Here is a 17,100-nt window from a genome sequence, read left to right on the forward strand (position 1 = left end):
GTCAGCCATAAAAATGTTGGCATACTGTGGGGCCATGCGGGTACCCATAGCAGTGCCACTGACCTGAAGGTATACATTGTCCCCAAATGTGAAATAGTTGTTGGTAAGGACAAAGTCACAAAGTTCAGCCACCAGGTTTGCCGTGACATTATCGGTGATACTGTTCCTGACGGCTTGTAGTCCATCTTTGTGTGGAATGTCATTAGAGCTGCATTGGGACTAGAATAACGGTGGGAGATTTTCCCAAAATGCAGCCAAATACCCATCCCCATCCATGTCACTAATAGTGTATATCTACACTGCAGATGCAGGTGTGGTTGCAGCTCAGGTAGGCATACACAGGCTAGCTTTAATCTAGGTAGCACAGCTAAAAATAGCCATGAAGATGTGGCAGTGTAAACTGTATAACCCCATCTGGTTGCCCTGGGTATCTACTCCCTTTGCTAACTACGATGAAACTTACTCCAGCAGGTCTCCACTGTTATTTTTAGCTCTTGTAGCTAGATGAAAGGTAGCGTGGGTGTGCCTACCCAAGCTGCATCACACCTAAGACTGCAGTGCAGACCTACCTAATGAGACCGGTGTCTTTAAGGTGAAAGGCCCTTTCAGAGTGACCGAGTGACCATGACTCTATTGTACTGCACCACGTGATACATTTTTTAAAATTCTTAAATACAGCATGTGCACAATGACAATTTTTAATACATCCATTATTTTCCCAAAACAGAGCAGCTACATAGGAGCCATTGTAATGCACATGATTTGCCTAATATATTGCAGTACAGAACATCACTTACCTAACCAGCCACTACAGGGCCCTGAGGAACTGTATCTGCAGTGGTGGAGATGTCTGATTAAAAAATGTGTGTAATTCCTGAAGTGTGTGTGTATTGCCACCTTATTACAGCTGTGTGTTTGTTACTACACTGGAACCTATGGAGTTCCCCCAGACTCACAAGGTCCCTGTTATCCAATATTTGCACACTACTGTCCTCTAGTGGTCAATCTGTCTCACTATCCATGGAATTGATGTTTTCGCATAATGTGGATAGAAAATAGGCAGATAACATACAGGTGTGTCTATTGCTTTTGGCTCCTGTTTCTAAGCCTATCCCTCTCTTATAGGTCATGCCCCAAAGAAACTCCTAGTGGAAGCAGCATTGTCTAGCATTTTTGTTTTATGCTGCTCTGAGCGGAGTAGCCCAGCACCAATCATCTTTCTATTATTTGTTTGCCAGGGTAGCTCAAATATCTTGGGCCTGTATCTCTTCTGGCACAGATGAAAATCAGGATTAAGTCAGTGGAGTTACACTGGAGTAAGACCAGTATAAAGGCAAGGAGAAACAGGTTTTTTGACTCTAAAGCTTATTTAGTCTCAGATTCATGGTCACCTCCCCAGCCAGATCAACTCAAGCTGAGTGAACTCTTCATAACTCTGTACTTGAACAAGTCACTCCCCTCAATTAAGGCATAACCAGATGCTTCAGTTGGTGGTAGCTGGCACTCTTCCCTTGGATTCAGGACTGAACTAGTGCCCCAGCAAGATGTTATATAAGTGGTGATGGTATCTGTAATCTTGAGCGTAAGTATGGCGAGATGCACTTTTCCCCCCAGTAGAAAGACACATGTACAGTAGATAAAATAGTAAGCAGTGGCACAAGTTGAGAAGGTTAGGAAATACATTTTGAACAGCGCAGCAGAAACTGAAAGCCATCCAGCTTTGTATGTGGAGGTGGCTGAACCAGTTAAGCCCATTGCTAATTAATTATTTTACACTTTTTCATTTCTGTCTTGGAGCACATTGGGCACGTTGTCAGCACATCTCACCCTTTGCGCGATTGATATTGCAGATGCACTGCATGTACGACCTGAGTGGCATGTAATTAGAAAACCATATTGATTTTCAGGAAAGAGGTTGCAAACATGCAGATCTTCCACATAAAAAGCAGTTTGATCTTCAAATGACTTGATTAAAAGCTTTATTTTTCTTAGTAAACAAGATAACTTGGTGAAAAGAGACCATACAAGGGGTCTGATCCTGCCAGCATAATAGGCAAGCATTACCTTCTCAGTGAGAAGTCCCATTCACTCCAGTAAGACTCCTCTTATGGCTCAGGATCAGGCCCCTCACATGATTCTTATTTATTTATAAAATGCAGCAATTTGGCCCCTACATTTGTTTTCTTTTGCAAGTGGGTGGGAGCCGTGCCCTTGTGTTCGATGAAGCTGCGTGCTGTTTTGTCCTGTGTGCAGCACTGCTCAGGCGAGGCCTGTGGGTGGATGTCTGTCAGCACTAAACTGCCTTTGTCTAACTCTTTTGTTGGTGACCAGTGTGGTTGCAGATGCAGACAGCCTCTGAATTGCAGCTGTTGTCTGCAAAGCATACAGAAGAGATCGTGGTACAGCCAAACTCATCCCTCTAGCCTTTCAGAGCTCAGAGATCAGCCCTTCTGTGAAATGGCAGTGAGCTGGAAGAGCATTTCTTCTCACACAAAGCTCACCAAGCACCCCATTCATGCCAATACGAGCAACATCCAAGCTGCCATGCAGTTTTGGCTGGGTATGCAACCAAGGACATGTTTGCCTTATTATGGCTCGCTGACAAAATACAGCAGCCTGCTCTGTCACACACTTTCTGCCTCCATCCTGTCCCTGTGTTTCTGCCGCACTCTGAAATGTCATGATTTTGGCAGCAATCAGTGTCACTTTTTTAATATTTGTACTACATGTTCAGGCCCCAGCTACTCTGTCAGTTACACACGTGCACAAGATCTGTTGAAGTCATTGGGAGTCACGCATGTAACTGAGAGGATAACAGAGCCCCGTGTTTTTTGCATAGGACAAACGTGGTAGTGGAAAAAGTTCACACCCAGTTTTGGAGGTCTTTCTGAAAATCCAGCCTTTACATACTCTCACCATGTAAAATGGCTTCTGAAAAGCATGGACAAGAATGTTTTTATTAAGTGACGTAGCGTTTGTAAGAACTTCTGCCTGCTTTTTATTTGCATTTGCAAGTACCTGTATAGTTTACCTGGGTTTTTTGCACCCATAGCAGCAGAGAAGAGAGAAGGAGATGAGGAAGCAGCAGGAAAGAGAGCAGAGGCGGCATTATGAGGAGCAGATGCGCCGAGAGGAAGAGAGGAGGCGCGCAGAGCACGAGCAGGTATTCTGCAGAGGATTCTGGGTGAATCAGTCCCCAACATCGAAGGCTGAATTCTGAGGTCAAAATTGCTTCCCTTTGGGATTATTGTCTATTGTGATATTTTAGTTCTTTGCAAACAAATTACAATTCATTTAATAAGTTAAAAGCAAATCTACTTATTACTCTCACATTTGATCACTTTCATCACTAAAGAGTAAATTGCTTAAGTGCTAACCCCGTGTTTATTGCTTTTCACTGTATTAATTCCCTTCTATCTGTGGCCAGCAATTCTTGGGCCACTTAATATACAGTTTCCCACTCCCACGCTCCCTATATAAAGCTTTTGTTTACTACTGTCTCTTGTACTTTACCTTGGTTCCCAACAAAACTGGTCCCTCCTCTGCCTGAACTTACCTCTTTATAGCTCTCAGAACACTTGGCTTCTCAGGATAGTAGGGTAAAAAGAGTAGAGGAATATATATAAAAAGAGTAGAGGTGCTGATTTGTCAGTGCCAGCTTTAGAATGGGATGTGCTTAACGCTTGTCCCTCATCCCCACTCATGAAAATACGATGTATATCACAGTCCTGAGGCTGTCCCATTGAGCAACATTTTGCATAATTCATAGTAGCCATAGAACTTTTTCAGCTTTTCTAATAACACTGCAGAACTTACAAAGGTGCTTTACATCTTCAAGACACTGTATAAGCACTAAAGACCTGGTCCTGTTCAAGAACCGTGTGTGAAATTCCCATTGACTTCATTGGAACTACCATCTCCTACACTGGAGTGTTCCATGAACAAGGTCTTAAGGGATTGTCCCCTAACTAATTAAGGCTTACAATGCCACTTCAAGGTTGGGAATACTTGTCTATACTACCAATGCTTTGCCCGTATAATATACCAGCGGAGCTCCCTGGTCTAGTACCTCCATAGTCTGTAATGAAGGTAATCTTTATTTACTTTGGAGTAACTCAGAACAAAATGTTGCCCTCAAATTATAGCTGTGCCTTTTTATTGTTTTTCAATACAGTAGAATGTAAAGCTTGTGTCATTTCAATAAGCTACAGGCAGGTGAAATTCTCAGTGTTTTCAGTTTAAAATTAATTGTCTTTGCGTTTTTTTTGCAGTTGAATCTCTCTGTGTTTGAGCCAGGGCCCCTTAGTGTTTCTGCCATTTCTATCCCTCACGCAGCAGCTCCTTTCTCTGTGGAATTACTGGCTCTTTTTCTTTTCTCTCTTTCCACACCCCCCTATCCCAATTCCTGCTGCCCATGTCTCCAGGAGTACATCAGGCGACAGTTAGAGGAGGAGCAGAGACAGTTAGAGATCCTGCAGCAGCAGTTACTGCAGGAACAAGCTCTACTTCTGGTAATGGGGAGACCACATCCCTGCTTACCCGCTTTCTGTTTGTAGTGTGCCTGTCTGTGTGTGCCTGTGTGTCCCCATGCCCTCTGAATGGCTAGTATAACGAGTCGGGCTGTGTAGGTAACTTGCATACGGTCACCTGCTGCACAGATTTAATTAAACCCATAAGCCTCATAACCACACAATTTTCGAAGACTCCACTCTGCTAAGAATAACATGCTGGGTTTTTTTTGTTTCATAAATACAAATGGAGCGGCGCTCTGAATTCTTGTATCTTTTTTCCTCAATTCCATGACCTCTCACTGATTCGATATCCTTGCTGTGAGCTCCTTTCTCACTTAGTCTGTCTCTGTGACGTTGGCATGCTTTCGGCTTCATTAGAAGTGCTGGCCCCTTCTCAGCCCCACTGTGTTTATTGCAGAGTAATTTTTAAGGCCATTAGCAGTGTACTGGAATACAATCAAACTGAAATGTACTTGTACTCTGCATACCCACTCAGCTTTACAGGATTTGATAGCCATATTTCATTTGAAATCTATTAGTTTTACTTTCTTGACAGGAACATTTTATGTTCCCTTCTCATGCTGCTTCCATTTTAGACCATGTTTTTTGTTGCATTATCTCCTGAATTGCCCTTTTTGTTTGTTTGTTTAAAGTGAGAATTATATTTATCAGTATTTATGGTTTTCTTTTCAATAAAACAGAGCTCATTATTGGTCTCTGTTTCCACTGGCTTTATTTAGAGAAAGAGGGAACTCATACAAATCCCTCCTTTTTAAAGGTACTTAAGTATTAATGATTATTAATTAAACCTTTAAAAAGCCCCAGTGCTTCAGAGAGAGCCGTTAATTGGCTCTGCAATTCAAGTTCTTGCCACAATCACCCACTCGTATGAGCTGCTGAGTACCAATCAGCTCCCAGTGGCTTCAGTATGAAATGAAGGCACTCAGCACCTCACTAGATGGGTCCACTGCAAAACCTGGCAATAAGCAGTTGTAATTTACAAATCCAGCAAGGATCTCAACTTATTCAATGGATTTCTGTTTGGTCAACTCAGTGTGAACCTGATTCTATTCTTTGAACATACAGGCTGTTTAAGGGATTTAGATACCAAGCTCCCATTTGAAATGTGGCTTTAAAATCTCAACCACAGTGATTGAAGTTAATGTACTTAGTACTTATGTAGCCCTCCTTGGACCAAATTTAACCCTGGCATAAGAGGAGGTGAGTGACTATGTTGGCAGCCCTGGAGCTGCATGTACAAGGTCTTGATGGGGACCTTCATTTCCAAACTTCTTTATAACCATGAAAGGCCAGAATCCCATTCCTCCAGTGGGGAATGATTGCTCAGACTAATTGGCCTCGGTGGAACTACTTGTGCAAGCAGCTGCTCCCCTGTGTGAGCAAGGGGTCCAAATCTGGCCCTAAGTAATTGATTTCTACAGTGCCCCTGTTAAGAATATTAGCATCCCTAGTTTCCATATGGGAAGCAGAGGCAGAGAGCCTAACTTGCCAAAGTGTGTCAAAGCTGGAATTAAAACTCTCAGGATTTTTTGGTTCTGGCTCTTAGAATATGTCTCTCTCCAGGTTTCTTTATGGTTTACTCCTTCACTGGGCCTCCACAGGCTTAAGAACTGATTGGCTTTGTAGGGCTAAGCCATGCTATTTGTTTGGGTTTATTTTTCACCAAACTGATAAATATCTGATCGCTCACACGCTAGCCTGACTATATCTGTACAGCTTCTCACACCCATGTTACGATGGTGTTTTCCTTGGGTAGGAGTATAAGCGCAAACAGTTAGAGGAGCAGAGACAAGCGGAGAGGCTGCAGAGGCAACTTCAACAGGAGCGAGACTACCTGGTCTCCCTGCAGCAACAGCAGCAGCAACGGCAAGACCAGAGGCCAGCAGAGAAGAAGCCACTGTACCATTACAAGGAGGGAATGAATGCAAGTGAGAAGCCAGCTTGGGCCAAGGAGGTAGGAGAGACTGAGTCCATTTGTGCCAGATCCTTGTTTGTCCCCACAAAGTTACCCCTTATAAATGGAGAGCCGGGATGGGATGTAGTTCTGTTTGAAAGTCTTGTTTACTTTGTGGTTCAATTACTGTTGAGGATTCCTGAAACCAGGCTGAGACTAAGAGCGTGATGCTCTCCTCTCTGCTGTCATTATTATTATGGTGAGAGCTGCTGGATGAAAAGTGGTCCAGTGCAATTCAGTTGCTCTGAAGTGGATTCCTGTACACTGTTCACATTCTAGTTGAGTACTGAACTCGAAGCTGCTGGTGATATGCACTGGAAGGGTGTTTCTTCCTGTTGTAGAAATTATATGGTACCAACTGTCCTATACAGCTATTGTTGTTTTGTGCTTTTCAGGAACACAGTCTCTGTTGCTTTTTTATTAATGCAAAAACAGGGAACAGCATCTGTTCATGCTTATTTTAAAACTAAGATGTGAATACTAGATATAATTTTACTGACCAGTATTGAACGAGAGGCAAGCATGCAGTGCAGTCTCTGGATCAGATGCATTCCTTTCCCCTTCCCCAGAGATATTTTGTTACCCAGAAAGAACACTGTCCATTATTACTGTTTGTCCTAGAATAGTGTGTTTTAATAGTATAATTTTGTAATTCTACTCCCAGGTACAACAACGATATCTTAATAACTCGCCTGTTCTCCCAGCTAAGCAGACTCACTCATCTGTTGCCAGACACTTGGCACCCGTCATTACTGGCAAAGATGTAGCATCACAATCCAACATTAAGCCTTCTTCTAATCTTTCCAAGGCACAACCCTCAACTAAACCAAATCTGCAATACCTACAAGCATTAGATCCTCGGAAAGTGAAGCCATTAGTCTCTGCTAAGCCAAGACAGGTTCCACCAATTATTAAGATTTCTAAATCAAGACCCCAGGTACAGCAATGCACCCAGAAGGGAGAAGAAGCTATCTGGGCACATTCTCAAATTAGACTTGGGCATCAAGAGCGATCAAAAAAGAATGATGGTGTGATATCCCTCAAAGGGTCTCGCTCTCAAGGATGTAGTCCTGTTAGGAAATCAGGATTGGAGGTCACATGTGTTTCTTCTCTTCATGTTTCAAAAGGAATAAATTCACATTTGCCTAGTAACGGAGTGAAAATGGACTTTAAAGAACATAATGGAGACAGGGGAAGAAAATTTGCTCCCTCACTCATGCCTACAAGTCCCTTATTTCCTTCAAGAAGCACTCCATCGTTAAACAATATCGACTTGATGTGTGATAATCTAGACCTAAGCGCTTCTAGCCCAGAACACAATTTAAGAAAAATAAAGACTCAAGCCCTTCATAAGAAGCTCCATGCTTCCTTTGACAGTATTCCGGAACTCCTGCCATCTACAGGAATCCGTCGTACACAAATGCAACAGAAAATAGGAAGAAGCGTGGATCAGCTTCCCCTTCCATCTCTTGGTCTTTCTCCAGAATGTTCTCATTGGAATGCAGCCATTTTGGCTCCTTTGTCTTCTCACTCCCGTTCATCTTCTGTGGACTTACTTTCCTTTCCCCTTAATTCCAATCTGATTCAGGCTGCTAAAGTTTTCAGGGGAAATGCTCCAAATAGCATGTCTTCACAGGTAGCCCCAGGATCATTCTCTAATTCTTCCTATTGTTCTCCCAAACTTTCTCCTCAAGTATGTAATGGAAAAAGTGTTGTAAATTTGCCTGTGACCAAGACATTCCTGTCATTGAGCACTCCTGATCTGAGAGATGTAGAACAACTTAACTCTGAGCTACCTCTGGTGGGTGACATCTTCCCAAACTTCCGGTGGGCTTAGCGCTTCCTTAGCATTGTAAAAATCAGGGCTGTCTATTGGGCTTGTGCTATGGTGGAAATATGTGGCAGCAAGCAGGAAAATGGGATGAAATTTCATCTTTAGTAGCACAGCTTTGAATAAACTGTTCTAAATTCCTAACATGCCTCTGGCATTTTACTATCTTCAGTTCTGTCTATAAAAAGGTCAAGACTTAATATGTTGTCTCTTGGTTGGGATGAGGGAGAACAGTGCTAGATTTGGCCATCAGTTCCAGTACAAGGGCCTAACTCTGTCACTCTTACTCATGGTGAGTAGTATCTGATTCCATGAGTCACCCCATTTCTTGGTACGTAAGGTATGACCCAGCATGAGTAAGGGCAGCAGAATTTGGCCCTAAGCCTTTTGCTGAAATACACACTATAGGGAAGGAGTGATTTATGGTCAAAATTTCATAGAGTTAATCATTAATTTATCTGTATAATCAGGTAAATTTTCTAATGAAAGGAAAAATATACTATGAAGTAGTTTTGGAATACAATGAACTAGAGTGCACATTTTAGGCCTTCAGAAAATATACACACGTAGATAGCTCAATATCTTTATAAATAATATCAGTATTTACAAAATTTTCATTAGTGCCTCTCAGCATTTTGTATTTAAGGGGTAGGTTGTGCAACCCAAACTCTCTCAGCACTTACACTAGTACACTTACTTCACGAGGAGTTACTTTTATAGAGTGAGTAACACGACCGCGGGTTGTACAGTCTAGCTGTAAATAGTCTAAACCTTCCATTTTCTGTGGACATAAAAACAACAGAGGTTCCCCTCTTAACCATACTTTCAAATCATACAGCACATGTTTTTTGCTATCACATTCCAGTCTCCTTTATTATGGTAGCCGGCCGCTTTGAACCATGGGACAACAGTGCTCACAATTTTTCGCCCTGTGTTCATTAGATTGTGACCTGACAGACTCCATTTTTGGTTCTCAAGCTAGTCTGTGTTGGTGCTTGTTGCTGTTCTGGCTGCCAGTTTTTGGCCATGCTAGAAATTATACAAATTGCATGGACATATTGCACTGAAGCTTTTCTAGATTGATTAATATCAGCATTGGTAGTGACAGTCCTCTGTTTTCTCCGGGATCATTCTTGGGTTAAAATCAGCAGTTTTAATGAGTCCAGAGTCATATCTTCACAGCCAGACATTTACCCACTTTTGATCTTGTTCCCTGCACATTTCTTTCTCAGCTGGGTTTTATTAGGAGCAATGTGATAACTGCTTTTAGCTATGGGCGGAAGATCTTTCCAAATGCCCTATTGTTCACTCCTTGTTGTTTATATTATTTATAAAGAGCAATAGGTATAAAATATTAATAAAAAACAGAAAATGAAATTCCTGCAGTAAGTATATTCATCTAAAGAGATACAATTCAGATGGGAGAGGGACGTGAATGTTCAAGGATGTATGCTTCACAAAATGGTGGTTCTCTGTAGGAATGTATACAGTGTCCAAAATACTTTATGTGCAGGGTCTGAGTAGTACCTACCCAAAATTATGATTATTTTACCCCCGTATATCCTTTTCATGTGTAAAATTAATATTTCAGCTAGAAAGGCCCCCAAAAGGCCCGGGGTCAGCAGGATTCGTTGTTGAGAAGAGGTTTCTGCTCCGTATATCTCCCCACGCCTACCAGGTTCTGGGGCAAAAGGGTAGGTTTGAGATTCAAACTGGAGCCTTGAGGTAGCAGTACACAGAATTGCTGTGTCAGTGGATCATTCTTGGTGATTTGGGAGGGTATGATTCCTGTATTTAATGCTGTACATTCTTGGCATCAAGCTTCTGGGGAATTTTTTCATGATATTGGTTGGCACATGAAAATTCTCCCCACATCATGGCCTCCCTGCTAGTCTTTCATACTTTCTTGAGGGGGCAAATTCTGGTCCCCACTGTCCCATTCATCACCTCCCCCAACAACCATCGGTCTCCTCAGCTCGGGAACTAGAATGTAACGCCTCTATGCCAGCCCTGACTAAAGCATAGTCTGGGTTCTTCCTTCCTACAGCCTCACAGGAAACCTTCATCCAATAGTCCTCCAATGCCCCACCCCCACTGCCCACACACGCACCAATTCTACTCTCTACACATGTAATCTCTACGCATGCCCATTCTACTCCCCTTTCCTGTGGCGCTGACTTCACTTGACTTCACTTGCTGTGTTAGCTTGAAGCATCACTCAAGTATTGCCCTTAACCCAACTCCCATCCACACCCACAGATCTCTGTGGAATTAAACTGGGCCTCAAACTCAAACTAGCTGGCCTGTCAGGGGGATGGTCTAGAGCCTGATTGCTGTTGAGGAGTAAGCTAATAATGCAGTGGAAATGCAGCTACTCTGTGCTGCTAATCCAGTCACCCTGTGAAGCTCAAGTGTGATTTCACATCGCCAGCATAGCTGCCGCCTCTCATTGCAAGTAGATTAATTAAGTCAACGGGAGAGCTCTCTCCCATCAGTTTAGAATGGCTATAGTAGAGAACTTACGGTGACACAGCTGCATTGGGGCAGCTGCGCCACTGTAAGCTCTCTAGTGTAGCCATAGCCACAGCCTTAGCTTGCCTAGCTAACAGAGGAGTGTGGGGCAGAGGGAAAGGTGGCCACTTGCTGGATCTTGGATTGGGAGGACTCAGTTGAATGTCTTCCAAGGGACCCCAGATTTCCTGGAACTGGCCTTGAAGTGACCTTTTGCATGTGTTTAATGCTTCTCCTGCGATGCACAGTTTTCACCTCAGCTGTATCTATGAATGCCATGCTTTGCCATTCATATTAGATTAATATTTCACCTCTTCCCTCAGCCCACTTTGCTTTTGTTGTCCTTTTTTTCACTGAAATACTGTATCAAACTATTAATCACTTTCCACATGATGCCTTTCTCTGATTATCTTGCCTATGGGATGTGGAAGTGGCCAGGGGTTCTTTTGCAGTAGAGGTGAAGCTTGCATTATCTAAGAAGCAGCCGGTGAATTGAGCTGATATTGGATCCTTGCAGAGTTTGGCCCTTGGGAACACTTTCATTTTTACTCTGTGTAATGATATAATCAGTAGGATTACTGAGGAGATGAACTGGGGAGGCCTCAGTGTATCTTCTCCTGTTATGCTGTTGACATACAGTGTATGGAAAGGAGATGTTGGTAGTCAGAGAAAGGAGCATCCCTCTCTCCCAGTCCATACTGTCAGGAATCATGGTCCATAACACAGCCAGTCTGGAAGCATGGCCTGCAGCAGAGCTGGTCTCTGGGCAACCTAATGAGAGCGCTGGTCTGTAGTAGGCTGCATGATTGGTTGGAAGAGTCAACAGACTGGGTCTTTAGCCCAGCAGCAGTCCAGCAGCTGCTCAAAACATTGACCCGTGATTGCAATAGCTCCTGTGTCTGCTTGTTCCCAGCATTCCTCCTGCCCTACTTCTGCATTGGCCCCAGCTTTGCCTTGCTCCAGGTAACCTGGTCTTGACCCTCAGATTCCTGAGTTTGGCATCTGGCATCTGACTTCAGTTCTGACTCTTGGCTCCAATTCCTTACTTGTGACTTCAGCTCTGGCACCTGGCCTCTGACTCCTGTTCTAACTGCTGGGCACACCACCCAAGTCCTAGTCTCTGACAATCTGAGCAATCTCAACACAAATAATAAGAGAACTATAGCTGATATGGTGAGCCTGGATTCTTCAAAGACCAGTGTCTCTCTCCTGGAGATAATGGGAGCCCTCATACCTTGCAGGCCCAGGATGCCAGGCCTACAAGTTTACATCAAGGATTATATAAGGTCCCGCAATTTCTATGCCATACCCAATAACCCACAAGCAAGACCCTTAGGTCTCCTCCAGCTTCTGCCCATGCCTCCACAGCCTTGGTCTACTGTATCAATGGATTTCATTGTGGAACTGCCATGCTTCCAGGGGCACTCCGTAATGCAGGTTGTTACCGACCTCTTAACAAAAATGGCGCACTTCATCCCACACTGTACTGTTCTTACTGCACAGGAGACAGCTTGGCTCTTCTTGGGAAATGTATTTAGCTACTGATAGGCATTTTATCAGACTGGCGTCCCCAGTTCATCTCCCAATTCTGGCAGGAATTGAGCTCATCCACCTATTAACTGCAGACTAAAGGGCAAGCAGAGAGTCATCAAATCCTGGAGCAGTATCTCTGCTCCTTTCTGAGTTTCCACCAGGATGACTGGCTTCCTCTGCTGTGCTATGCCGAATTCACATATAACAATGCGATCCACAACTCGACCCCACACAGCCCGTTATTTGCAAACGATGGCTTTCACGCCTGCTTACACCGAGACCTAGCCATGAGCCGCCCAGAATTGGCTGCTGTTGATTTAGTTTCCCATTTACATCGGGTGCATGGGGAGCTGAAGGAACACTTGCAATCCACCAAAGAAGCCTATAAACACTATGCAGATTAAGACTGTCAGGCTGTTTCTAATCTGGCCATAGGGGACAAGGCGTGGCTGTCTTCCCAGAAGCTGCCTGATTAGTTGGAAGAGTCAGCAGACCAACTCTTAAGCCCAGCTGCAGTTCTTCGGTTGCTCGAAGCATTCTCCCACAGCTCCAATAGCTCCTGTGCTTGCTTGTTCCAGCCCTGCTCCTGCCTTGCCTCGCTCCAAGGAACCTGGTCCTGACCCTCGGCTCTGATTTCTGGCTTGGGCTCTGGCCTCTGACTCCAGCTCTGACTTTGGGCTCCTGCTCCTGGCTGTTGACACATGCTCTAACCACTAACCCTGATTCCTGTTCTGCCCATTGAGGACAACCACCTACGTCCTGGTCTCTGACACATACCTCCCCATTACATTACTCTGCCACCTATTCCTCCACATTCGCTGTGAAATATTCTGTAATCAGCTGCATATTCTCGTTTGCCACTCTGTCAATGAGCTCCAGAAGTTGGCTGGGGGACTCCAGTTTCATCAGCCTTGGCTGCTGTTGTTAGTGCCTGAGCTTGAATAATAGGCAGATTTACTGGAACTCCTTTGAGGCAGATTGAAATGAGGCTGTCACTGACTGGACTGTATCCTAGTATTTATGCAGATGCATCCTTGTCCAAAAGAAATGCTGTTTCTCTCTCAGCTATCCCTTCTGTCCTTGTATACGCAGCTAAGTCTTCTCTGCTGGAGCTTATAAACTGACCTCAAAACTGCCACTGAAAGTGAATGCAGGAGGGGAAAGTATAGTTGTTCTGTTTAGACCTTTAGATATGCTAGCTGGTCATTCATGATCTAAAAAATTCTTCACAGGCCTTACATTCTTAGGAGAAAAACCGTGTCCTTTAGAAAGTCTACTTCCTAATTTTGGGTTTGCCATATTAGTCTCTCTGAGACCCCAACTTCAGAGTGAATGGTTCATTTGTATCAACTTAAAGGCTCCTGGAAGAATTTTATGATCCATTTCTTACTTGAAGAAGAGTTAATGATTATTCCTTTCACATATACATGTACATTTTTTTATTTTAGAAGCTGATTTCCAACACAAGCTTATGCACACACTAATTTGCTCTTTGTACAATCTGATTTCAATAACACATGCATTGCATTTATATCTGGATTGGCTGAAACAATTGTATTTCCATCTGGATGAGCTGAAAGCAACTGGATTTTTTTTTCATTTCTGGATTAGCAACACACCTGTTGTCCACAACGGAGGACTTAGGTGCTGGATTTATTAATTTCAGAACAAAACAAACCACCTTCTTGCTGCCACGTTCATTGTTTCTTTCAAATCTAACAAAAGCATTCCCGGTGTTTTTTCAGTATTGAAGGTAAGGACATTTCTTTCAGTGGGAATGCACTGCAGAACATTTGCGCTGGGATCTTAACCCTTAGAGCTTCTCTTCTTCAGATTCATCTGCTGGAAATGCCCTCTTGAATCTTTGTTTTCCCTTTCAGATTTAAAAGGAAATGTGTGTAATATAAGTTGTCTATTGGTGTCTTGAAAATTCATTTACCATATTGTCTGCCTGGTAACTTGGATTCCTCAAGACATCCACTAGCCTAATATATTTGAAGGAGGAGGGTGTTTTTGCATGCCTGGGTCCTCCATTGCCTATTGCTGTTTTTATGGGTCTTTCTCATCTTTCAGGGGTTGGAACTGCCACTGCGAGATTTCCTGATCATGTGATCAATTTATGGTCTCAGATTTTGCAAACACAACAGTCAAATGACTGCTGTTGTAACATGTTGCAAAAATACATATTCTTGTCCAATTATAATCTCTTGCAGTAATGCCAGGTTCTGCCTGCAGTAAGCTTTGGCAGGGTTGAGGGACTGCTTTCAAGGCAAGTGTAAAACTGTCTGTAACCTGTATAGCCACTTTGAAAGGGTTGTTCAAATCAGTACCAAGGCATTTCAAATACACAATGAAATGAAAATTGGGTTTGGTCTGGCTAACAGTTGCGAAACTATCACTGAACTACATTTGGAGAGACTCCAAGCAAACAGTTCAGTTTAGGCTCTGGGGAAGGGATACACTGTTGGGTTTCGCATGAGTTTGATTCTGTTAAAATCAAAAAAGGACTTGTATACTGGGGAAGACATTTGTATGTAGAGGGCCAAGTTCTCGGTGGGTGTGGGCTGGTACAGCTCCACTGACTTTAAACAACCTGCTTTCTCAAATTGGCAAAAAACAGAGTGGGGCTGGTTCAGAATTTGGATGCTTATTCATGAGGCAGAATGATGCTCCACTGGTATCACATTGGCCAACCTCAGAACTTCGACCCAAATGAGACTCAAGTATAAAGTGGCAGACGAAGAACTAATGGCTTCTGGGAAGATCCTTTTTTAGTCTTATTGTTATTTTACCTCTCCTGAGAACAGCACCACTATGTTTCCCACTAATATTGCCTACAATGTTGAGAGTTTTCTTCTGCTGCTTCCAGACTGTCCAGCAGCTCCGCTCTGTGCTCTGCTTGTGCTACAGAAACCAACTGGGGTCTGAAAGGTAGACCCCGGAGGGGGGAAGGAGTCTAGAGAGAGAAAGGAAAAGAAGAGTAAGATAGGTAAAAGAAAGGTGGCAAAGAGAAGTAGACCAAGGGATGGAGAAAACTGCAGCATGGAAGCAGCACAAGAGAGAAAGTAGATGAGAAAGGGAAAACAGAAGAGAGAGGTAGGAAATCTGTCCTGCCAGAAATAGAGACCCTAGTCAGTGTCGAGGAGCTGGTGCCTTCAGAAGAACGAGGTTAAGAAGTGGGAAGAGGAGGGGGAAAGAATCAGCTGACTAGACCAAAATATGGAAAGGACAGAGAGAAGGGACAGTGCACACATTACATTTTCTCTAGATTGGATTTATTTTCAAAGGCAGATCTCCCTCGCCATGCCAATTTAGCTTCTTTTTTTGGCACCTTTTCTTTTCTACCTCTTCTTCACCCCACCCACCCTCTCTGCATGTCGTCTTTCTTTCCATCTTTCTTTCTTCTTTCTTTCTGACTCAGCTGCAATGCCCACTTCTGTCTATAGTTTCCTGCTGGGTGTGCTCTGTTGCAGCCCACTGGGAGGTTAGGCAGCTTCCAGCATCCCCCACCCCACTCCCAGCCTCCTTTTGTCTGGAGCTCCAAAATTACCACTTCTGAAATTGCCACTTTTCACCCCACTGATCTGCATTGATAGCAAGGAAATGCAGAAAAGGGAACATTGGTTAAACATTTTCCTTTTCAAGTTTGCCCTAATATGGAAGTCCTTATTGAATCCAAGCATCTGCTGCTCAGTGTTAATGGGTATAAAAGAGGTGCATGAAACAATGTACTGATTAGAAATACAGGAAAATGGCTATACAGGTGACTTGGGTGTAGAATTGCGGGGAAGTGAAACAACTTGTGTTCATTGATTCTCCTGTTGTGTTGCTTCAGGTAGAGGAACGTTCTCGACTCAACCGGCAAAGCTCCCCAGCAATGCCTCACAAAGTGGCTAACAGGATATCTGATCCAAACCTGCCTCCTCGTTCAGAGTCCTTTAGCATTAGTGGCGTGCAGCCAGCTCGGACACCACCCATGCTCAGACCAGTGGATCCACAGGTATGGTACTTTGGTCCTAGGTCCCTGCAAGTTTAATTACATCAGGAGGCTGGTGGTTCTGGTAAGAGAATCACAACATTTGTGGATTAAAAGGAAAGAATTTCTTAACACATGGGTTTCTCAGCTCTAGATTTGTTTGTGAATAAGAGCAGCATCTGCATTTACACTACATGGAATAAAAATAAAAGGATTACAGCTCTCATGCTGCCAAGTATAGTATGATCATTAGTTGAAGACAAGGTTTCTTCTCCCCTCCATAGTATAACTTAGCACTGTTAGGTACGTTATGATGTTTTTTTCCTTCCTTTGAAGCATCAGGTATTGGCTGCTGTTGGAGACAAGTTAAAGGACTTAGGTGAACCATTGGTCTGCTCCAGTATGACAGTTCCTTTGTTTCTGATGGGACCCTTTTTATCCAAAGTGAAACTGCAGAGCCTGGTACAATAAGCCTAGTATGGCTCAGTGTTTAGGGTTATCGGAAAAAGATTTTGCATCTTTTCCTTCAGCATTTTTTTTAAACATTCAGTTAACATCAGTCGCAGTCATACATCTGGAAAAACCCAACCACAAGTTCCAAATATACACTTTCACAAGACATCGTAAGGGTATAGCGACCGGGCCCAGTTCTGCCCCAGAAAAGCAGGCACAACTCCTGTGGAGTGAGGGCTCCAGGGGTGTGTCTGCTGCCAGCCCTGGATATAAAATCTTTGCCCCAAGTTTGTATGTGGTTTCTACAGGA

The 17,100-nt window shown here is 43.5% G+C and overlaps 1 protein-coding gene across 6 annotated transcripts in view; it reads left to right on the top strand.

Moving 5' to 3' along the window:
- The window catches only part of TNIK (TRAF2 and NCK interacting kinase), a 302,103-nt gene that overhangs the window by 231,132 nt on the left and 53,871 nt on the right, over window positions 1-17,100 (top strand). For 3 of the 6 annotated variants that reach the window (XM_074963569.1, XM_074963575.1, XM_074963576.1), the window contains exons 13-16: window positions 3,053-3,163; window positions 4,425-4,511; window positions 6,289-6,486; window positions 16,197-16,361. In XM_074963569.1, coding sequence (XP_074819670.1) covers window positions 3,053-3,163; window positions 4,425-4,511; window positions 6,289-6,486; window positions 16,197-16,361 — 561 coding nt within the window. The remainder of the gene's footprint in view (window positions 1-3,052; window positions 3,164-4,424; window positions 4,512-6,288; window positions 6,487-16,196; window positions 16,362-17,100) is intronic. The other 3 variants (XM_074963570.1, XM_074963574.1, XM_074963571.1) reach the window with 3 other exon arrangements.

Source organism: Natator depressus, chromosome 9, assembly GCF_965152275.1.
Source record: "Natator depressus isolate rNatDep1 chromosome 9, rNatDep2.hap1, whole genome shotgun sequence".
NCBI classification, from domain to species: Eukaryota; Metazoa; Chordata; order Testudines; family Cheloniidae; genus Natator; species Natator depressus.